Below are 24,878 nucleotides of genomic sequence, written 5' to 3'. Positions count from 1 at the left end.
TACCCACTTCTGAACAAAGGATATCACATATACCTCGACAATTTCTACACTGGCCTGCCCCTTTTCAAACACCTATACATTGCAAAAACCCTGGCCTGCGGAACCTCCAGAAAAAATAGGAAGGGTTTCATACAATCTCTTGCAAACAAAAAGCTGTGAAGGGGGAAAGAGCAGCATTGAGATGCAATGAAGTGCTGGCCTTGAGGTGGAAGGATAAAAGGGACGTGCACATGATGTCCACCATCCATGACACTACAACTGAGGTTCAAAGAAGAGGTCCCATTGAAAAGCCAGTATGTGTCCAAGATTATAATCTCTACATGGGGGGTGGATTTCAATGATCAAATGATTCAGCCCTATTTGTCGATAAGGAGGTCCAGATTCTGGTACAAGAAGGTAGCAATTTATCTCATACATTTGGCCATGTATAATTCCTATGTAGTCTACACCAAATCCACAGAAAGCGCCCCCCCCCCCTTCCTACAATTCATAGAAGAAGTTGTTACGTCCCTCATCTATCACCAAAGACCCCCCCCTGAAGACCTTCGCTCTGAGGCTGTTTGCCGACTTCATGAGCGCCACTTCCCCTTCAACATTCCACCATCTGAAGCAGGTCGAAGACGGCAAAAAAAATGTCGCGTGTGCACCAAAAGAGGATTTCGAAAAGATACCAGCTACCATTGTCCCCAGTGTCCCTCCCAACCTGGCCTTTGCATTGGTGAATGCTTCCAACTTTATCATACATCCCTAAAATATTAGCCCATATTTTTAACCATTTCCCCATTTTCATTAGCTGTGCTGACCATTTTCCATGCTTCCCCAAATAACCATGCCACTGCCTTCCACGTTAACTGACCCTGGCCTGTTTTTTGACTATGCCTCTGCCTACCGTTTGGACTGCTGCCACCTGAACTGACCCTGGCCTGTTTTATCAACGACTCTACTGCCTACCACTTGGACTGCTCGCACGTGAACTGACCCTGGCCTGTTTTATGGACTATGCTTTTGCCTGCCGCTTGGACTGATCTGTTGCCCTGCTACTGTAGTACACAGCGGTCTCACATATGTGAGGGGCTCCAGAATTGTTTTTCCGGATGGAGAAAACAATTTTTTTTTGTTTTCTCCGGGTTTCGGAATTTCCGGATTAGGGTCTGGAGTCCGGAGGCTTCATAGAGATTTGGGTGGGTCGAAGCCTCTACCCCTGTGCACAGGTCTTACCTGATTGCGGCCTTCAGCCTGATGTTGACTTACTGCCATCATGCCTCTGCCTGCCGCATGAACGGACCACACCGCTACATGGACTATGCAAATAATTAGCTGTAGCAAGAGGCAGTATGTTTATGAAGGGCTGGAGAGCGGCACAATGAGTGTCTGCAGGTAACAGTGTACCAGGACCAATATTATGGCTGTGCTAGCTGTCTCAGCCTGGACAATTTCTATGGACTGTGCTGTGCTGACAATATGCTTGTGCTGACTATAGACAATATTCCTGCTTGCTGCCTGGATAATTACTATTGCTGTTGCTAAGCACATCCCTGCCTGCTGCCTGGACCAGTGCTCTCCTCTGCGGATACTACTAAAAGCACAGGTAATGCTTTTTTTTTTACCCTTTCCGCAATACAATTTATTTTGGATTGTAATTCTTGGTATGTACATGCTATGTGTTAGAAATATGAAGGGCCTTCAAAAATGATAGGTTGCCAGGAAATTATATATGTCATTTATGCTCCTAGAATGCCTGATGGTGCTACTTGGATGTTGGGCCTCTGTATGAGGCCAGGCTGTGTAAAAGGGTCACACATCTTTGCTATGTACATGATATGTGTTGGAAATATCTGCTAAATGGACAACTTTGTGTAAAAAAAAAAAATGCGTTTTCATTTTTCCTCATTTTCCAAAAACTTCTGGAAAAAAATGAACCGTTCAAAAGACTCATTATGCCTCATAGATTATACATTGGGGTGTTTACTTTCCAAAATGGGGTCATTTTGGGGGCAATTCTCTTGTCCTGGTGCTCCAGGGCCCTCAAAAGTGTAATAGGTGGTTGAGAAATGAGATGTGTCATTTATGCTTGTAGAACACCTGAAGATGCTACTTCAATATGGGGCCTTTGTATGTGGCCAGGCTGTGTAAAAGTCTCACACATGTGGTATTGCCATACTCGGGAAGAGTAGCAGAATGTATTTTGGGGTATAATTTGTTGTATGCATATGCTCTGTGTGAGAAATAACCTGTTAATATGACAATTTTGTAAAAAATAAATAAATAATCTTAATTTTGCAAAGAATTGTGGGAAAAAATTACAACTTAAAAAACTCACCATGCTACTTACTTAATACCTTGGAATGTCTACTTTCTAAAAAGGGATCATTTGGGGGGTATTTGAACTTTCCTGACTTGTTAGTATCTCAAAAAAAGATAGGCCTTCAGTACATCAGGTGTGATCAGATGTGATCAATTTTCAGTGATTGGCACCATAGTTTGTAGACTCTATAACTTTCACAAAGACCAAATAATTTACACTTATTTCAGTTATTTTTACCGAAGATATGTAGCAGTATAAATTTTGGCCAAAATGTATGAAGAAAAATGACTAATTTGCAAAATTTTATGACAGAAACAAAGAAAAAGGCATTTTTTTCACAAAATTTACGGACTTTTTTATTTATAGCACAAAAAATAAAAAACCCACTAGTGATTAAATACCACCAAAAGAAAGCTCTATTTGTGTGGAAAAAAGGACGCATATTTCATATGGGTACAATGTTGCATGACTGAGTAATTGTCATTCAAAGTGTGAGAGAGCTGAAAGCTGAAAATTGGTCTGGGCAGGAAAGGGGTGTAAGTGCACTGTATTGAGGTGGTTAAAGGTAAACCTTTTTTACCTTAATGCATCCTCTGCGTTAAAAAAAAAAAAACACCCTTGCTATCTGTTCTAAACACTTACCAGACCTGGCACTTACTGCTCCAACCCTGCCTTTGGCTTCAACACCACTCCTCTCACTGCCTGCTTTCACAGGAGAATCTAAGGGCAGCAGAGGCATGGGCTCCTGCTGCTGTCAGTCAAGCAGGGGATGTAGCTTATAGCTGCTGTGTGTCCATGCATGCACACAGCCCTGCAAAGAATCACAAACGAACAGGCACCTGGGCAGAGAGAAACTGATAGCGCTGCTGCCAAAAGAGCAGAAGAGGGTGCTTTGTGGGCAATAGCTTTGCATAGAGCAAAGAAGTATAATATATATATATATATATATATATATATATATATATATATATATATATATATATATATATATATATATATATATATATATATATATATATATATATATATATAATCTCATTTGCTTTAGATTTTTTCCCTCTCTGTTTTCACCTGTTGATCTGGCCAATATCACACCTTCTGTATTAAGCCTCAAGCACACTGCTGCTTGTGTCATTTGGTTCAACATTATACTTTCCCATACGGAGCCCTCACCACCATCTATTCCAAGACATTGAATACCTCCAAAGGAACCATCGGGGGCTCTGCGTATGAGCTACTCATATGGGGTTCTAAGATCCCTTGGCCTCTAGTTTATTTTCTTTTTTTACACACCTGGACAATTGTGGCTATGATGTGGTCTCCTTGTGTCCTTGTGTGGAACATATGGGGCCCTGGCTATCCTCATGGGGACATCTGACACACCCCAAGCTGTGGCACAGTGAGATTTTTTATATAATTGTGATGATCCACATAGGCTGCCTATGGGGATGAATTCAAGGTTTGTGACCTTCTCCTAAACACCCTTGAAGAAAGGATTGAACTCCTGAAACACGCTGGGTACATTAAGAGGAGAGTGTCACCAAATTGGACATACCCTTACAAGTCAGCGGTTTTACTGTTGATGTTTTTCGTATTAACAATGATCTATCATACCCTTTTTATGGCTGTAATAATAAAAGTTTTATGTTTTATATTACAATATAATTTTCTTGACTCCAGTTGCCTTAAAAGTCCCATTAGTACCTTTGAGGGTTACTAATTTTTTCAGTTTTCTACAGTAGACATTTGGGCATCTCCCCTAGGCGCCTTTCCTCCTGGCAGCAGTGTTTTGGCAGAAAAAAAAAACACATGGCGCTTGTAAAGGAGTATAAAGCATTTAGGCATATCAAGCGCTTTATTCTGGCAGTTGAAATGAATGAACTCTCACACACTAAACGTGCCTAGCATTAACAAACGTTTAGAGGAGTTTTCACATCAAGCGTTTTCTTCTGCCAAAATGCTGCTCCTGGACATGCTACCTCAAAACAGCCCTGCCTCTAAACACCTGTGTGTGCATGGACACATAGGGGTTGATTTACTAAAGACAAATAGATTGTGCACTTTTGAAAGTGCAGTTGCACTCTGCAAGTGCAGCTGCTCCAAGGCTTGGTAAATGAGGTAAAGCTTCACTTTACAAAGAATACCCAATCACATGCAAGGAAAATAAAAACAGCACTTTTGCCTGCACATGATTGGATGATGGAAGTCAGCAGAGCTTCCCTCATTTACTAAGCTCTGGAGAAACTGCACTTGCAGAGTGCAACTGTACTTTCAAAAGTGCACAGTCCAATTCCCTTTAGTAAATCAACCTCTTAGGCTAACACACAGAGGCATTTAGGAGGCAGAAAAAATAAACTCCAGATGTCCCAACAGCAGCGTTAAACATCAAGCGTGCATGAGGCCTTAGAGTGCCCACATTCTGAATGAAGGAGCGCTGGACACCTTTGGACAGCAGCCTTGTTAATCTGGGGAGAGGGGAGTGTTGGATGCAAGCAGATTTATATTCACTAACAAATTGAAGCTGAACTCCAGCTAACACTTTATAAGTAGTTACAGCAAACAATGGGGTTTATTTACTAAGGCTGGAGAGTGCAAATCCAAGCTCACTTCTGCATAGAAATCAGTCTCTAACCTCAGCTTGTTCAATTAAGCTTTGGAAATAAAACCTGGAAGCCAATTGGTTTCTATGCAGAAGTGAAACTGACTGTGTACCCTCCTGCTTTAGTAAATAAACCCCAATGTCTTCCTTTTGGGATAAAAGTTTTACATAAAGAAATGACGATCATTGTAAGCACCTTTGTCAATGCTAAATGGTTTGTCTTAGCCCTGTAGCTGCTACATCTGCAGGACAGCGTGTTCTTTTGTAAAACCACAGACTAACTGGCCAGATAACCATGTGAAAATCAAAGAAAGCAAGCCAAAAAAAAGGACAACGAATGCAACCATCACATTTAAGAAATTGGTAAGCTTCAATATAATAAATGTTTGCTTTTGGGTTTAATAACGCTTTAAAATGACTATAGCATTCCCTTTCACTGCTCACCCAGCAGCTACATAAAAAGGTTATGTAGGGCAGTGAGGGGAGGGGCAATGATGCTGTACTAAAAATGGTCAACATTTCCTTAAGTTCAAAGGCACACTGAAATGTGCAAGTGAATAAAAATAAAGTATTATGTATAAGAAAAAGCTAAAAGGTGAGCATTTTCATACTACTCTTGAAATTTTCTGTACATTTGCCTGCAATTTTTTTACTTAATGACAGGGTCTCTAACATTATGCAGTTTGTAGTATTAGTAACCTTTTGAAAACATTCAGTAATGGTTTAGGTTACTAGAGGGAGCAATTCTTAAAAGAATATCTAAACTGATAACAAACTGTTAAAGTAAAATTCCAGCATTTGTGAATTTCAAATAACAGATGCGATGCGTTACACGAGAGATCAGTTTGCGAATGCTGCCATCTAGCTTACCTCACGCAAGCAGGCTATCACACTCATCAGAATCATGACTAAAAAAAGTTCACTGCCTATGATGTATTAAAAGTATTGATAGATCAGACCTGCAGCTTGAAAAAACAATGCAAGAGCAACTATAATGTAGGTCAGCCTTTTTCAACCAGGGTGCCTTGAGGTTTCTTCAGGGGTGCCTTGACAAAATGACTAAAAATTGGCCCAAAATTGTATACAAGCCAGTGGGTGGATAAAACTTGCCTTTTAGTTACACAGAGCTACAGATTTTCATTCTAGACCATTACAACCTTCTACCTGTCAACCTCCTAACGACCAATGTCATCATCTGTTGATAAGTAGGATGTTCGTTGCATGCATATCATCCTAGTTTGACCCTCCCTCGCCTCTTTAACAGCTTTGGGGTCTCATTAGCTAAGTGATGGAAAAAAAAACTGAGGAAGAAGAGAAACATTGGAATACTGGTCAGTACCAGTTTGCAAAAGTGTATTTGCTTTTGAAGATTAAATCACCTCTAATGTTGGGTGTCCTGCATCTATTGATGTTGCTGCATTATGTAAAACTATGAGAATAGTTTTTACATTTTAGAATGGGGCACCTGAAGACTGTCCATAATTTTGGCGGGTACGTTGACTGAAAAAATGTTGACAAACACTGATCTAGGTTACCCTTACACTATTATGTAAGAAGAAAGGAAGAAACTGAAATATTGAGTTGCCACACATGGGCGGTTGTAAGTGCATTGCCAATTATTCTGCATGGCATATGAACATTAAAAAAATACACATGTGCAATAGTCTAGCGCATTATTCTGCATGGCATATGAACATAAAAAAACACGTACTAGTACTCACAAAAGTGTGCTATATTAACAAAAATACTGCAGATAGATTTTTTTTTTTTTTTGGTGCATTAATGCACGTTAACAGACCATTAATAATTAAAGGGCTGATTTCACACAACTCAGAAGGATAATGTGTGAATGGAATCAGATGCTGGACACGAACTAACAATTGGTGGAGACACCACTGGTGAAATATGTGCGCTTGAATTTCTAGGTCTGCATGCCTTCTGTGGCTGGAGGTACCATATACTGTGGATATTTTATTTTGTAATATAAAGGACGACAGTAAATGCTGGACAATACAATGGTAGGTAAACCTAAAAGCTCCCAGGGGGGTCCACTCCCTTCCTTACTCTCTGAACCTCCCTATCGGTTATCAATGTGATCCATCTTAATAAAAGACCAACAGAGAAGTCCACATGTGTTCAGGGGTTAGGGCAAGCTCCACGTCAATAGAAACATTTTGATTTACATATAACTTAAGATTTTCTTATATCTTTGAAACAATTGTTGTTTTTTTTTCCTATTTGCCTATGTATTTTTTTTTTACCATATTCAGCTTAAATTGCTAATGTTTGTGACAGGATTCCAATTTATGTAAATAACCAGCTAAAATTATTGATCAGTTCCAATGTATTTTATAAACATGTCCGGAAGAAGAAGGAGGAAGGAGGAGGAAGGAAGGAGGAGGAAGGAAGGAGGAGGAAAGAAGAGGAGGAGGAGGAAAAGGAGAAGAAGGAGAAGAAGAAGGAGAAGAAGAAGGAGAAGAAGGAGAAGAAGAAGGAGAAGAAGAAGGAGAAGAAGAAGGAGAAGAAGAAGGAGAAGAAGAAGGAGAAGAAGGAGAAGAAGAAGGAGAAGAAGGAGAAGAAGAAGGAGAAGAAGGAGAAGAAGAAGGAGAAGAAGAAGGAGAAGAAGGAGAAGAATCAAAATTCCCAATTCATTTATCCAAAGCTGTGGTCATGTGTGTCACTGCAATCCCCAGTCTCCTCTTCTGTTTACATCCAGCGGGGTTCTTCTTCGGGCGTGCACATCACCAACTGGAGTGTTCCGTGACAGCGCCCTCTCAGGATCCAGAAGAGGGGTGACATAATTGCATGGACACAGTGGGAGACTAGCTGGTGAAGGACCTTCTGCAGCGCTGAACTGACAGTCCCTCACACCCAGAAACAGCAGTGGTGAGGGACCTGGATGGGGCACTTAGGAGTATACCTTACTTTACCAAATAAAAACAAAGAAAAACCTAGCCTAATAAATTAGAGGGGGGGGGTTTAATTTTGACTAGAGTTGGGCTTTAATTTTCATCAACTCATTGGATTAGCAGACTTACGTTTTTAGCATTTAGTACAGCAGCTACCTGTATAAATTAGCATGATTATACCGTGCCTGTTCCAAGTTTGTCTCAAACTAATGAAATCTGTAATTCAATGGAATAGGATATGATGCTGGCCTCAGTAACATGACATGGGTGAAATAACAATGGGCAGTATACATGAAATTCTTACGTGTGGACAAGAGAGAGGAGAATTTGGTATTAAATGATATTAATGACTTAATTCTTTGGGGACCAGAGTACAAACATCCAGTATTACAGATTCTGAAAGGTTCAGCTACATCACATTTGTACTTTCTGAACTTCTAACCAATCCCTCTTTTACTCTCTGGCCAAAATGAGCAACCCCCTCCAACTTCAGTAATAGCTGGATACATTCCACCCATATAGTTATGTTTCCCAGGGCACAGTATCACTCTGTAGCTAAATACTATGGGGACGTGCAATGTTCTAGCAATATCTAATTTCTTCATTATTTCCTTTAGGGAAAACATGCAAGTAAAAAACAAACGTTTAAAAAGACAGAGGACACAAATGTGGGCCTTAACCAAATTATTAGAAAAAGTAATGGGAGAGTGTAAGATCTGCGTAATTAAAATGCAGAAGGTAAAAGGATATTTTACTTACCATAAAAGCCTTGTCTTGAGTACAGGATGAATAATTCAGCTACATTAGGTTGTACAATTGCCTTTAGGAGATTAGACACTGGCAAAACAAAGCTGTAATGACAGCCCAATATAATGCCTCCCACTCCCAGCATGCCTCAGTTTAATTAGTAGGAATGGACTATAAAAGAATAGAGGGGAGGGATCTGTGTCCCATAATGTACTCAAGAAAAGCATTTTACAGCAAGTCAAAAATCCAATTTTTAAATTGTACATTACAGGAAACAGCAGTTAATTCAGTTACACCGGGACTTCCAAAAGTAGTCCAACTGAGAGGTAGGCAACACAACAAATGACAAGCTAGCAGGCCCACAGAAACCAACAGCTTAACAGAGGGGCTCAATAGAGCCTAAAGAACAAATTGAAAAACTTGTCAGTCAAAGCTGGCATCAGTTGAGGCCTGAACATCCTCCTGGTAAAACAGATGTCTGATGCAGAAAAGCCCATGATGCACTACCTGATCTAGTGGCACATACTTTGACCAGGAAAGGAAGAATCTTGCCCTCAATGTCATGGGCTTGAATGATAAGCCGACACATTCACCTAGCGATAGTGGAACAGGCAGACTGTCCCCTAAAGGAACCTTCAGGAACAACAAAGCGATCAGTTGGCCTGAAATGTGCATGCCAGTCAGGGTTGCAACATGAAGCCAAAATCAGATGTGCTTCTCTTTGAAGTGTGAGACTTCCGATTCCTCATTAATAATTCATGATAGCCACTGCCATGGCATGATCCAACTGTATCCTGGTCAAATGACATCATAGATGAAAGGTCCATCTACCAGATTGTCAGAAACTATGAAATCAGACTGAGACAGAAGTACAGTTAAATCACACTTGTTTAATAATAAAAGTAAAAAGAACAAACGTAGTCAAAACATAGCCAAAGTTCGATAACCGGAACGGAGAGTCAGCCAAGCCAGAAGTCAGGGATCAAAGTAGTGTTACAGCAAGCAGGATCTGGAGCCAGAAGGGATGTCAAAGCCAGTCTTTAAACAGGAACGCAGGAGATAGTTGTGATGTGACCAAGGCGAAGGCTCCTCTGGACTGGATGGCTTAAGTACGCAGGACTGATGAGCAGGATCATCAACAGCTGAGTAACTTCTGGAGAGAGATGGGAGCTGGCAATTAGCTGACAGCTACGCGGCCAGCACAGAGAAGGAAAGGCTGAGCCAAGCCCTGACAGTACCCCCTCCTCAACGACCCCTCCCCCTCGGAGGACCACCAGGCTTGAGGGGAAAACGTCTATGGAAATCACGGAGGAGGGCAGGGGCATGTACGTCCGAGGATGAGACTCAAGAGCATTCCTTCAGACCGTACCCTTTCCAACGCACCAGGTACTGTATGCGCCTACAGGAGTCAACAATGGACTGTACTTCATACTCCTCAGGGTTCTCAACCTGTACAGACCAAAGGTTTTAACAAAGAGACATGAAATACATTCGAAATACGCATATTAGAAGGAAGGTCTAATGTGTAAGCCACTGGGTTAATCCTGCGAAGGATACGGAAAGGCCGAATAAACCGAGGTGCGAACTTCAGTGAGGAAACACGAAGTCGGAGGTTGTGAACTGAAAGCCAGACCCTGTCCTCAACCTGGTAGGAAGGCGCAGGCAGGCGTCTGCGGTCAGCATGGAGTCTGTACCTATCATTAGCATGACGCAAAGCCTCCTGGACTTTTGCCCTAGTGGAACGAAGACCACGGAGATGCTCCTCTAATACAGGAATGCGGAACAAACGAGTCAGGCAACATGGAAGGTTGGAAACCATAATTCGCCATAAACGGGGATAATCGGGAAGCAGAATTCAAGGCACTGTTGTGAGAAAACTCTGCCCACGGTAATAGGTCTGATCAGTTGTTATGATGGTTAGAAATACAGCAACGTAGGAATTGCTTCAAGGACTGATTGGCTTGTTCTGTAGCCCCATTAGACTGCGGGTGATACGCAGAGGAGAAAGCAAGCTAAATTCCCAACTGTGCACAAAAGGCTCGCCAGAACCGGGACACAAACGGACTACCCCTGTCTGAGACAATCACCTTGGGTAGCCCATGTAAGCGAAAGATCTCCCAAGCAAAAATGGAAGTCAGTTCCTTAGAAGCAGGCAACTTAAGAGGAATACAATGACACATCTTTGAGAACCGGTCAACCACCATAAGGAGAACAGTGTTGCCTTGGGAGTTGGGTAACTCCACAATGAAATCCATAGACAGGTGGGTCCAGGGCCTCTCCCCATTGGGTATGGGTTGTAGGAGGCCCACTGGAACGTGTAGTGGAGTCTTACTCTGAGCACACATTGAACAGGCAGCTACGAAGGCAGTTACATCAGCACGTAGACTAGGCCACCAGAATTGTTGGGAAATTGCCCAAATGAGTTAATACTTCCCAGGGTAGCCAGCTGCCTTGAGAGAATGGCAAGTCTGGAGCAAAGCAGTACGGAGACTCTCTGGGACAAAGCAGCGGTCACAAGGTTTCTCAGGAGGAGCATGGACCTGAGCAGCAAGAATTTTGTCACCCAAAGGAGAAGTGAGACTGGTGCGAACCGTAGCCAGAATACGATCAGGAGGAATCACAGGAACCAGAACCGACTCCAACTTGGAAATGGAGGAAAATTGTTGTGACAATGGGGCAAGAGCCCTTACATTCTTAGTACCGGGTAAGAATGAGACAATGTAATTGAAACTTGACAAGAAAATCACGCCCTTCTGGGAGAGAGGCGTTTAGCCTTAGTCAAGAATGCGAGATTATTATGGTCAGTATAATTGAGAACCGACACAGTGGTACCTTTGAGGAGATGTCTCCATTCTTTCATGGTGATCGTCAACAGCTCTCTGTCACCAATCTCGTAATTGCACTCCACACGTGACAATTTCTTGGAAAAGTAGCCACAAGGATGCATATCGCTCTCAGAGGTAGGACGTTGCGACAGAAGGGCGCCAACACCAGTCTCAGAAGCATCAACCTCAAGGATAAAAGATAACGTAGGACCAGGATGTGCCAACACAGGAGCAGAAACAAAGGCAGCCTTGAGACTCTCAAAGGCCTTAGCGGACTCCGGAGACCAACTCTGTGGGTTAACCGTCCTTTCTGGTCATATCAGTCAGGGGCTTGACCAGAGGACGAGAAGTTACAAATAAACTTCCGATAATAGTTGGCAAAGCCCAGGAAATGCTGCAGAGGACGTAAACCCATGGGTCGGGGCCACTGTTGGACTGCTGAAAGTTTCTCTGGGCCCATCGAAAAACCAGCAGTGGAAATGACATAGCCCAGGAATTTAACCTGTTCACGATGGAACTCGCACTTCTCCAGTTTACAATAGAGATTGTTCTCTTAGTTTCTGAAGCACACGAGGGACTTGGAAAAGGGAGAACATCATCGAGATAAACCACCACACAACTGCAACAAATCTCGGAGGACATCATTAATAAATGCCTGGAAAACTGCCAGGGCATTACAAAGGCCAAAAGGCATTACGAAGTACTCATAATGGCCTGTTCTGGTATTAAACACAGTTTTCCACTCGTCGCCCTCCTTAATCCTCACGAGAGATTGTATGCCCCTCTCAAATCAAGCTTCGTGAAAACCGTTGCTGCCTTGAGGCAGTCAAATAACTCTAATCAATGGAATCGGATATGCATTCTTAATCGTGAAACGATTGAGACCCCTATAGTCAATACAAGGTCTCAGTTCACCACTCTTCTTCACAAAGAAGAAACCAGCACCAGCAGGAGACGAGGATTTGCGGATGAAACCTCGAGAAAGTGTGTCTGCAACATACTCCTCCATGGCCCTATCCTCCAAGACCGACAAAGGGTAAACCCGGCCACGAGGGGGTATGGCATCAGGTTGAAGGTCAATTGCGCAATCATACTGCCGGTGTGGAGGCAAACTACCGGCTTGACCTTTGTCAAAGACATCGCTAAAATCACGGTACTCCTGCGGCAGGGAGGAGAGCGAAGAGGTGCACAGGACCTCGGCTACCTTCTGGAAGCATGTCTCACTGCATTGTGGTGACCAGGAGAGAACCTCAGCACAAATCCAATCAAAAGAGGGGGTGTGCCTCTGTAACCAAGAATAACCAATAACCAGCGGAAACTTAGGTGAGGAAACAACTTGGAATTGGATTATCTCATGGTGAAGAGCCCCTACGGCCATGGACAACGGAACCGTCTCATGAGTCACCTGGGCAGGCTATAGAGGTCTCCCATCAAGAGTCTCAATGGCAAGTGGAGTGTCACGCAGCTGCAGCGAAATTGAGTGCTTCGATACAAAGGCAGCATCAATGAACAGGCCTGGAGCCCCAGAGACAATTAGAGCCTGTATCTCGATGGATGACTCAGCCAAAGAAAGGGTGACCGAAACCAGGGGCTTATCCTTCTGGATAACTGGAGACAAAAAAACGCCACCTAACAACAACTCTGGTCTTCTTTCAGCTCTTAATCAGTTTTACAAAAGACCGCCCAGACAAGATCCTTCTGGTCGTTCGATCACTTCCAACCATTTTCCAGCCACTTTACCTGTTCCGGCACCAATACGACTGCCATCTACCCTTAATCAGACCATATCTGCCAGCATAGATTACAGAAGTGTCACCACGGGTAATATGGCTTGTATAGGAATTTCTACTTTGGATACTGGAAGGATCCCATCCACATCCAATAATGATTGTATCATTACCAGTGACAATCTTGCTCCCTCTTGTCCAAATGCTGTTCCGTCTTTTTTAGTGTCCAGTCCTCCTTTAAACAGCATCCAAAAAAAGAAAACTCATCAGAGAGGCTGTAGGGGAGGACGAAACAAGAGTCAATCCCACTGTAAAAATAAGGAAACTGTAAAAATATTTAATCTGTCTTCATATTCTCTCTCTTATGCTGACATTTCACTCCTTAGCAGAGGCCTAAATTTTGCTCCTCTTAACAAACCAAATCCCTTCCTTCTGTTTAAGGACTTAAACAGATATGTAAGGAACCTTACCTTGAAGAGGTACTACAATATCAAAGAAAAAAAGAACCTGTTGACCAATACCAACTCTTCTGCCTCACCCCCCTTTATCCTTCAGATTTATTTTCATTTGATACCAGTTCTGCTAAAGATGTGGACGACTCTTTGTTTGATGCTGATTTGATCCATCTCCTCACACAACATGCTGCCACTTCCCCTCCAATTATTCACGCTTCCTTTAAGCCCATGTCTATTTTTTAACCTTCCCATGCTAAAGGCCCCTATATAGAGAGTTTTTATAGGGTCGTGTTTGCTGACTTCCAATACCATTAAAACCAGTACCCTGTCACCCCAGGAGATTGGTGCTCTCAAATCTCTGACGACCTTGTTATAAAAATTAGCTGACGGGGGGGGGGTGTTATACAGAATAAAAATGATTACATTGAAGAGGCTAGGAGGTTACTTTCTGATGTTACCACATACAAAAAAAAAAAAAAAATTTGTAAAAGGACTCTACTTTGGAATTTGCCAAAGAAATCAATATTTTGGTCTCCACAGCCTTCCAAAATAATATTTTGAATAAATCTGAGAAGTCCTTTCTCCTTAAGGACTTCTATCAAATTCCCTATTTTACCATCTTCCCAAAGTGCATAAAAACCTTGACAATCATCCAGGCAGACCAATCGTAGCTGCCATGGATAGTGTCACCTTGGGTTTAAGTTTGTATATTGATCACTTTCTTCAACCCATTGGCCATCAGTTGCAATCTTATATTAGGGACGGAACCCACTTGAACTCCTTTCTGCATATAAGTGGGAGTCAAATTACGTTTGGCTCTCACTTGATGTCAATTCATTATATACATCCATTCCTCACTCCTTCGGACTATTGGCTTTGGAACATTTCCTAGCCAAAGATCCTTGCATTAATCCCCGCCAGGCATCCTTCATTTTGGATGCTACATCTTTTTGTTTAACACAATTATTTCAATTTTGACTGTGATTTTTTTGTGCAGATACAAGGAACCGCTATGGGCGCTAATTTTGCACCCTCCTACGCAAACCTATCAATGGGTTATTGGGAGAATCTATATATTTTTCCAAAATAACCCTTTCGCACAAAATTAATTATTGAAACCGTTTATTCCAGAGAGACCGAGGGTCACATACCGTAGGGCGCCTAATCTGAAAACAAAAATAGCTCCTAGTAAAATTAAATCTGGATGCAACCCCTCTGATAAGCCTGTTCTCATCCCACTGGTCAGGATGTTTCAGTGCCCTAAGGACATATGAGGACATATCAGGCTGAAGACCGAGGGGTTACTGTACAAGTATTCCCAACATACTTTTGCATGACATCCCCCTTCCTGGTCTCTAACTCGGTGGAACATATTATAGACCTATTCACCTGTCTCAGAAATATGTGGTCCTCATTTATAGCTGGCGGAGTGAGTATCTACCTTAGAGCACTCACCATGTGAGGTGAGTCAAGTCCTGTAATGTGTAAAGTTACACAGCGTAACTTCGCCCCACTCATCAAAGTTTATTACCTGACATGGAACAAACAGATTATGGCTATGCTGTATGTACCCTTTAAGGATCCTGATCTAATTATTACATCAGTTACAGTGATTGCCTTAACAATTTTGGTATGGTATAACTTTTCTTCCACAGGTTGGACATTGTTCATGCCATGTTGGCAGTTCGGGATAAATGCTCGCACCAGTTCCAGAAGGTGCAGGGCGGGGTGGGGGTTTAAGAACCTTACAAGATATACTATCTTGCTCTGCACTAACCAAATGTTCTTATTGTCATAGTAGTCCTATGGTGTTATTGATAACGGCCTCTCTCTGCAAAATGTGTACTGATGTGCTGATAATTATGGGGTGTCTGAGTCCTGGAGTTCATCATTATCTTCACACCTCCCGATGACCTCCCTGAAATTGATTACGTGGAATATCCGCGGCATTAGAGACCCCATAAAGAGATCAGCTGTGTTTTCACTGCTTAAGAAACAGAGAGCGGATGTGGCGGTTTTAGTGGAAACACACGCTGAGGGTCTTGCACACAAAGCGCTTAAGCGGCCATGGATTGGGTGGGCATTTCATTCAACACATACCACGCACTCAAGGGGGGTATCGATCTTAATTGGCAGGACCACACATTTTGAGCTCCAGGATTCGGAGATCGACCCCCTGGGTAAATATATTTTCTTGAAGGCTAAGTTACATGGGGATTTGATTCTCCTTATGGCATTTTATGTTCCGCCTCCATTTAACTCTGCTGTTATTGCCGCTGGGTTTGATTTCATGACTCTGCATCCTAATATTCCGACTATATGGCTAGGCGATTTTAATAGTGTTTTAGATGCCGCCTTAGATAGATTCAGCAGCTTAACGTCTGAACCAGTGTCACCCCATCCTACAAGATTTGCTAGACTCTTGACAGATTTCCACCTGGTAGATACATGGAGAGCCAGGAATCCGCAATTAGGGAATATTCCTGCTTCTCCACATCACATCATTCCATGTACCGTATTGATCTTATTTTGGTCTCCAAGACACTTCTCCCCAGACTGACGGACTCAGGATTCTCTCCTAGATCCCTCTCGGATCATTGTCCCACACTCTCTGTCCAGCACAACCGCCCGCCAGCTGCATGGCGGCTAAATCCCTTTTGGTTGACATTATTACCAGAAGACGATAACCTCTCGACGGAGTGGGATAATTATTTTCTGATTAACGAGGGTTCTGCGCCGATGCAACTGGTCTGGGAAGCGTTTAAAAAACATGCCCGTATGATTCTGACCAACAGAATTAATAAACTTAAGAGTATCAGAGACAACTATAGCCAGGGCGGAAGATCATTTACGTGATACAGAGAAGGCGTTTCTGGAAGACACCACTGTTGATAGAGCAAATAGCCTCAAACTATGCTCAAGGACATTAACTCAGCTACACTATGAAAAATCTAAGCGTAAACTCTTCTTTCATAAGCAGCGGTCATTTGAGCATGGGGAGAGGGCCGGAAGACTGTTGGCCTACCTAGTGCACAGTGAGGACAGACCCCCCCGTGGTGATTTCACTGCGTTCTCCTGACGGTGCAATAGTAACAGACTCTGAACTGCCAGCGTCTATGAGAGAGGCTATCATAGTACTAATTCCCAAGTCTGGGAAAGATCCACACATCCCCGAGTCATATCGCCCCATATCTCTACTTCAGGTAGATATTAAAATCCTCGCAAAAATTCTGGCTATCCGCCTCAATAAAGTCGTCTTGCCTTTAATACATTGTGACCAGGCGGGATTTATGCCTTGCAGAAATACGTCCTTCAATCTCAGACGGCTATTTATATGCAAGCCACTCATGAAAATATAGGGTCAAGAGTGATCGTTGCTCTAGACGCGGCCAAGGCGTTTGACTCGGTGGAATGGAGCTACTGATGGATGTGCTTGGGTAGGTTTGGCTTTGGTCCCAAATATATAAAATGGGTGCAACTCCTATACCAATCCCCGATGGCGAGGGTGCTAGCAAACGGGTGGCCATCTGGGCAATTCTCTTTGTCCAGGGGCACGAGACAGGGGTGCCCTTTGTCGCCACTGCTATATGCACTGGCGGCAGAACCACTCGCAATAGCCATCCGCGCACACCCGGAGATAGAGGGACTTCGTAGGGGGGACGTGATAGAAAAGATTAGTACATATGCAGACGATACTCTACTATACCTAGATGATTCGGACAGATCCCGGCCTCTAGCCTTAACCTTAATAGAACAATTTGGCGTATTTTCTGGCCTCAAGATAAACTGGGACAAATCCCAGATACTACCCCTTGACAGCTTCCCACAGCCCAAAGACAGAGCCATGCGGCCCCTGCAGAGAGTAGACACTATTAAATATCTAGGTGTACGAACTACAAGGGACCCAGCTGACTACGAGGCACTCAACATAACTCCATTGTATGCAATGCTTAAACAAAAAACTCAGGTGTGGGCGCGTCTCCTGTTGGGGGTGATGGGACGTATAAACCTGGTAAAAATGGTCCTCCTGCCCAAAATATTATACATGATATGGCACTCGCCAATATACTTGGTGCTCAGGCATTTCAAACTAATGGAAACTATTTTAAAGCCATTTATTTGGGGGTAACAACAGACATAAAATCTCCTGGCAGAAACTGAAAAATCCCAAAGACCTAGCGGGCACGGCTCTACCTGACTTTAACACATACTATATTGCAGCCCAGTTGTCCCAAATCTTCCACGTTGACAAGGTAGACAGAGAGATTTCTAGGTTTTTTATGTCCTAGATGGCCCCAGACGTCACAAGATCCAATGGTTGCAATAACAGGGCGAGCAACTGGGGAAGACAAAATTGTTAACCGTAAATCACTATTATTTCATTATGTTAGGATCTGGAACTTGGCCTTTGATAGACTACGTTTGCCAGAAATAAACGAGTTCACCCCCTTGTGGCACAATATGAATCTCCCAGAATTTAATTTAATTCCTGACAGTGAGGTGTGGAGCTCAAAGGGGATATTCTATGTTACACATTACCTACAATGGCAGGCTAAAAACTTTTGGCAGACTAAAACTGGAGTTTGCATTGCCAAATCAGATGTTTTTCAGGTATATACAGCTTCGTCACGCCTTTCACTCACAGTTCCCACTGGGCGAACTTACTCTAGCCAATAATCCCCTGATGGAAACAATAAAATGCCCTGACCCTAAAAAAATAATTTCTCAATTTTATATTATGCCGATGCTTCCACAGGCAACTACGTCAGCTTATGCCCTGAAATCAAGATGGGAGGGAGAGGTGGGCACATTGGCAGATGACGAATGGAGCGACACCCTCGACACATGCAAACTAGTATTCCCTAGATTGTCCGACTGGTTAACTCAAATTTTTATGATTCACAGGTCATACCTTACACCACTAAGAATATCTAGGTACAAGAGAAATCAGTCCACTTTGTGCCCAATGTGCAATCAAGCTGTAGGTACCTTCTTCCATTTATTATGAGAAATGCCCTCAGATATAGATATTCTGGGCACAGGTGGTACGCTTCCTTCATGACACTATGGGCTCACCTGTAACACTTCAACCCAAAATATGCCTCCTGGGAATCTTATCAGATCCAGAGATAAATAAATTCCACAAAATATTTATACATGAAACACTTTTCGCTGCACGAAAGGTAATAGCTAGAGTCTGGATGCAGCCCAATCCTCCAGGGATTGCACATTGGATAGTGGAAGTCAATAACACCCTGCCTTACAAGAAACTTATATATTCACACAGAGGATGCCCCTCAAAGTATGAAAAAATATGGGACAAATGGGCTAAGACACTAGAAACTTGCATACGAGTGGAAAATAGAAGCAGGGCGCCTCCAGAGACAGCACACCGGTACACCACATACATACAGCGAGAGTTAGCAGAGATTTGGCCAGCTTAGACTGTATAATTAGTAATAATCCGTAATGTACATGACACTATGGGACATAACCTGTTTCAATATGCATAATATGGGGGAAAATGTGGTAAGATATTTGGTACAATCTTGTATGTGATCCTACATGTATATCTTGGAAATTGTATCGATGTATATCTTGTATACAATACTTTTGTTTGATCAATAAAAGTTTTTGTTCAGGGAAAAAAAAGAAATCATTAAACCTGACCTATTCTCATCTACCTATCATGTCTGACAATAAGTAGCTATGATCAACCAGTAATAGATCGAGTGCCCCTTATTTGATTAATAAAGTCTTTTGCAGGATTTGATTCTCAATAAGAAACATGTTTCAGACAGATCCATTTCAAAGTAACATGGTACCACCTAGAGGCAAACAGAATTATTGCAGTCTAACATGCAGCATATTGTAAAAGCAGTGCATTTGATAAGAGAAAACACAATATTTTAATTATACGGTAAGAATTTTTATTCACACTTTCAGGTTTTAAAAAATGTTCTCTTATATGCTGTGTGTATACTGTAAAAACAGTAATTTAAAACTACAGGCAAGGTAATCTCTACATTTTAAAAGATGTTCATCCTGTATTTAGAACTTTCAAGTTAATATTTACTGTAGGTTGATGCCACAGAAATGCAAATTGCACAGTAACAACACACAGTAAGTACTTGCACACTGTACTGCTGTTAGAACATCAGTATTTCTGGCCAAAATTTCATGCGTTTACCTCCTGAAATGACCATTTTACACGTATTTGCACATTTCTGTAATTCTTGTTTTTTTTACTCGTCTATATGCAGCACCTTTTTATGCACCTGTATGTATAGGCACATTGAAGACAATAGACTGCATTTAGATCAGTAAAAAAGGATTCTTTAATGACTGTAAAAAAATACATACGTTTATAATAACTACTATTTCGCATCAATCACAAATAATTGAGCGGGTGCAGGTAGATTGAACTTCAGTTCTGAGACAGCTGCACATTACACATAGCTAGGTAATACTTGGCTATTGAATGGTTGGGTTATTAAAAGTAATCTAGCACTAGTAAAAATCCCTAGTCCTGATGTACCCAGCATTAGTGTACAGTCTTCTACATACCTAAATATTCTTTAGAGCTAGAACAAGATAGATGCCGAGTTAAAGCTGAAATGAAGATACATTCTACCTCTGACATCTTTGAAGAGAACTGCACTTTCAATGCCATGTGTAAAATATTACATGGACATATTTACCTGGTTGCCAGCCTGCTGGCTTGGCATTGCTTGCAGGACCACTGGGTTTGTATGCAGCTGGTCCAGACTTGTATGAACTTGACATATTCTTAGCTGGTTCAGCAGAATAGGCAGCAACTGGTATAGTTTCCAGTGGATCACTGTAAATAAGAGAGAAGATAAAAGTTATACATGGGTTAATAATAAGTCTATTAATCACTGTATATGACGTAAAACAGTAAACACAAAAATTACATTTCCATTCATGACCTTAAAAAGTTTACTGAAAACAATATAGGGAAAAGGGGAATGAGCAAGCAATTCACTAATAGGTGGTCAGATGTATTAGGTGACCAACCACTGATCATTCACCTAGGTTGGTGTTGTTGCTGTAACCATTAGGCATAAAAGTATAACAAAAAAGAAGGAATTACCCGGTTGAGAAGAACAGGGGGTTACTATTAGCAACAAAAATTGATCAAAACAATAGTATCAAAAAGCATCAAATTTATTGATTAAAATTAATCAAATCATTTTGTAGTTTGATTGAACAAGTCATTCAGGTACATTGATATATTCCATAAAAGAAATAGAGGTATGGTATTTGGGCAAGTAACCATGTAACAATTATAAACAGACGGGACAACACACAAAATACAAAACAATGCTGAACACAGTCAGGACACTTTGTGGTGGTCAGTGATTCAGTATCCAGTTCAATTGAGGTAAAGAGGTTACCCTGAGGGGATCATAGTAGATCACTTAATTCTCAGAGTTTTGGTGACAAACTGGCACTGATCGACACAAATAGGAGAGAGATAGAATAGATGAAAAGGCTAATAGAGAGAGACTGCAGATTGGAATACTAGGCCGGCATCAAAGGAATGACCTCATGTGGATACTTTTAATGACCTTATGACAGGTCAAGAACTGCAAATATAGTCCCACATAGGTCAAGCAAACGTGGATTTATTCTGGGCCTTTCTGATGGCAGATTAATTCTTAGTCTGATGGTTAAATCTTCCTTGAATTCCATAAGCAGCAGGCAACTCATAGAAAAAATAAATCATAGCGGCATTGATTGCATATATTGAAACACTAGTTATTGCTGACTATAGGTGTCCTGGCCCTTAGGTAGGCGATTAGGTCACTGCAGTTCAGTACATTACCACCCTGTAGGGAAGGAGTCAGTTCCACAGGTCCATGTCAGTGCAAGCAGCAACGCAAAGAGTAGCTTTTAGGCTGTGAGGATTCACGATCACCTGTAGCAAGCGCGTTGCAATTTCACTAGCAGTGCATCCAGATCTCAGCTTCATTCACCGCCTTACTACTGACCCAATGTACATAGACATAGTATCACTGACACGAGTGCGAGCAAAATTAGTCATATTCAAGTAGAAGTGATCTCTAGCGATTGATTGAAACCAACCATATCCACTAAAACCTGAGATTTAAGTTTTCGGTAAATTACCATGTCAAATAAGAGACCAAATGTTTAACTACTTTTTACTAGTCAGCAGAGAAAGGATAAGTCCACCTTTCATAACATGTTACACCCATATTCAGGGGATCTTCCCCTTGCTGTCACAATTAAAAAAAAACTTTGCCGAACCTTGGCTCCGCACACGACGGAAAATGTTCGATGGGAGCTTGTTGTCGGAAATTCCGACCCTGTGTAGGCTCCATCGGACATTTTCCATCGGAATTTCCGTCACACAAAATTTGAGATCTGGATCCCAAATTTTCCGACAACAAAATCCGTTCTCGTAAATTCCGATCGTGTGTACACAATTCTGACACACAAAGTTCCGCATGCTTGGAATCAAGCAGAAGAGCCACACTGGCTATTGAACTTCTTTTTTCGGCTCGTCGTACGTGTTGTACGCCACCGCGTTCTTGACGTTCGGAATTTCCGACATTAGTGTGACTGTGTGTATGCAAGACAGGTTTGAGCCAACATCCGTCGGAAAAAATCCATGGATTTTGTTGTCGGACTGTCCGATCGTGTGTATGGGTAATTACAGTGTCCTGTGAATTGTCAGCTTGTAGTTTTCAATGAACAACTTAAAAAAAATGAAGTGCACATTTTTTTTCCTGCAAAAAAATGTGCATTTATTTTTTTCTAAAAAGTGAACTTATTCTTTAAGGTACTGTATATCTAAAGACGGTTCTGAAGCCTAGTACACATGAGCTGAATGTCGGGTGGCATTAGCCGGTCCAACAGAAGCCGGCTGGTTTCTGTTGATAGGGCATGACCACAAAAGGTCTGCCAACCAGCTCCCGATTAGCACTTCTTAGCCAATGGCTGTTGTTTAAGAGCACCATTTGGATTCTCCATACCAAGACGTGATACAGGCTGGTGTTTGCTTGCCTTGCGGTAAGCGCAATTATTGGGTATTTGCGGATACTGTATGGGGTGTCACTCACATTTTTACACCATTGACTCTGGTTGGATTCACCCAAGGGGTCTCTTTTGGACTGATTTCAGATCAATACCTCACATTTTATTTTCTGTTACTATATATGGACACTTATTTTGATTCGCAGATATTATATATTGACACTTATGTTTGATTCATGCGCACATGCGTAGACCCATGTATTTTTCACAATTTTCATATTCCTCGACGTTTTTTGCATTTTTACATGCACTTCCTAACGGAAGCTTTTGTGATTGTTTCACGTGTTTAATTTTGTATTTAGCGCGGTTATTTCTTTTTTAATAGTTAATTTGGTGCACATCTCACTGTTTAACTGCTGCTTCTTGGGGGGTTAGTTTTTATAGGTAGCGCAGTATTTCTTTGTTTTTTAGTATTAGATGGGGAATAGTAAAAACCCCTGTCAACATTTTTATCATCTGTGTCTCATTAAAAAAATTTTCTTTCACAATTTGTCCTGCAGACACAACAGGAAGTAAGAGAAAATCTCTTAAAGTTAGGGAAATCCCCCCTTTCAGCAGAACAAGTGTTTCCAAGGATTTCCTCTCTATAACTGTTCTGTGTCTTGTGAGAACTCAAAACGTTTCCCTCACTTTCAGTCCCTGTGGCAGTTGTCACTAGAACAAATAGTGGGGATGAATCTCGGTAGCAGTGACATAGGGGTTAATTTACTAAAAACGGAAATTGACTGCACTTTTGAAAGTGCAGTTGCACTCTGCAAGTGCAGTTACTCCAGAGTTTATTAAATGACATAAAAACTTCACTTTACAAAGAACACCCAATCACATGCAAGGGAAATTATATTAAAAAAAAAAAAAAAAAAAAAAAAAAAAACAGCATTTTTGCTTGCACATGACTGGATGATGGAAGTCAGCAGAGGTCTCCCTCATTTACTAAGCTCTGAAGCAACTGCCCTTGCAAAAGAACACAGTCTATTTGCCTTTAATAAACCAATCCGATAGTGAGCAATAAAGACCTGACAGGTGTTAAACCCATCACCATTCTATCCAAACAAAAAAAGTTTTTCCCCTATTCAATTAACATACAAGGAAATTAATAGCGTAGTCAAGTAATTTATTAATGTTAACAATTTAAAATGTACACACGGATAGCATAAAAATGCTTTGCTATAGAAAATTATGTATGCAAAACTCTGTATACTATATATTCAACAATACCAGAACAGTTATATTAATGGTGGTCAAATAATATATAATATACTGTATGTAAACCATCACAGATGAACCTGTAGGAAACAGAGTGTATGAAGAAATAAAACAGATAAACAGAAGTTTAAGTCAAAATGTTCAGTAGGGTAAGAGATATAGACACCTCAGTCTGTAAATAACATTTCAACTTTTTCTGTTAAAGGATAAGTGCACTTAAAACAAAAGCGCACTTTCTACTTTGCTCCACTTTCCTGATCCAACTGAAAACACGCTGCCAAGATGCATACTCACCTTGATTCGATGATTGCAGCCTCTAAGTGCCGGTTCACACAGGGGCGACTTGTCAGGCGACCTAGCCGCCTGACAAGTCGCCTCCCATTCTGTACAATGGAACCGTTCTAATAGGAGCGATGCAAGTCGCTCCGACTTAGAAAAAGGTTCCTGTACTACTTTGGGGGCGACTTGGGGCGACTTGCATAGACTTCTATACAGAAGTCGTTTTGCAAGTCGCCGTGGCAGTCGTGTGCAGGTCGCCTCGGTGAGGCGACCTGCAAGTCGTGCCGCCCCTGTGTGAACCGGGGCTAAGAGTTTGTTTACAACCTGTGCTACAAATCATCAGTGTCTAGATTGTACTTGTGCAGCAGATTGCCATAGAGATTTGCAGGAACTGTATTAATTTGTGCTGCATCATATATTCATGTTTGGATTCATGAACCCCCCCCCCTCCCCCCAAAAAAAAAAAAAAGAAAACAAAACACCACAGGGATAGCAATGCGGAGTTACATTGTTATGCCCCTTACATAAAATTTTAAAGCTTGTTTTTTCACCAAAGCACACTGCCATCAAAGCTGTTAGGCTATACATTATTCACCACAATAGTATCTCACCTCACAGATTGTTCACTGGTAAGCACACCAGTGGACCTTCTTGCTGGCTTTGAATTTGGAAAAGGTGGTTTAATGATAGGTTCTATAAGAAGAGCATCCAAGAGAGAGCGATAGACAAAGGGGGCAGACAGTCTAAG

At 41.7% G+C, this 24,878-nt stretch overlaps 1 protein-coding gene across 2 annotated transcripts in view; it reads right to left on the bottom strand.

Moving 5' to 3' along the window:
* The window catches only part of PDLIM5 (PDZ and LIM domain 5), a 258,152-nt gene that overhangs the window by 43,400 nt on the left and 189,874 nt on the right, over positions 1-24,878 (bottom strand). For both annotated transcript variants that reach the window (XM_073601093.1, XM_073601087.1), the window contains one exon: positions 20,269-20,408. In XM_073601093.1, the coding sequence (XP_073457194.1) occupies positions 20,269-20,408 (140 nt within the window). The remainder of the gene's footprint in view (positions 1-20,268; positions 20,409-24,878) is intronic.

Source organism: Aquarana catesbeiana, linkage group LG01 (genome assembly GCF_042186555.1).
Source record: "Aquarana catesbeiana isolate 2022-GZ linkage group LG01, ASM4218655v1, whole genome shotgun sequence".
In the NCBI taxonomy this organism is placed as follows: Eukaryota; Metazoa; Chordata; class Amphibia; order Anura; family Ranidae; genus Aquarana; species Aquarana catesbeiana.
The sequence above is the reverse complement of the archived record's forward strand: the minus strand, read 5'-3'. Positions and strand labels throughout refer to the sequence as shown.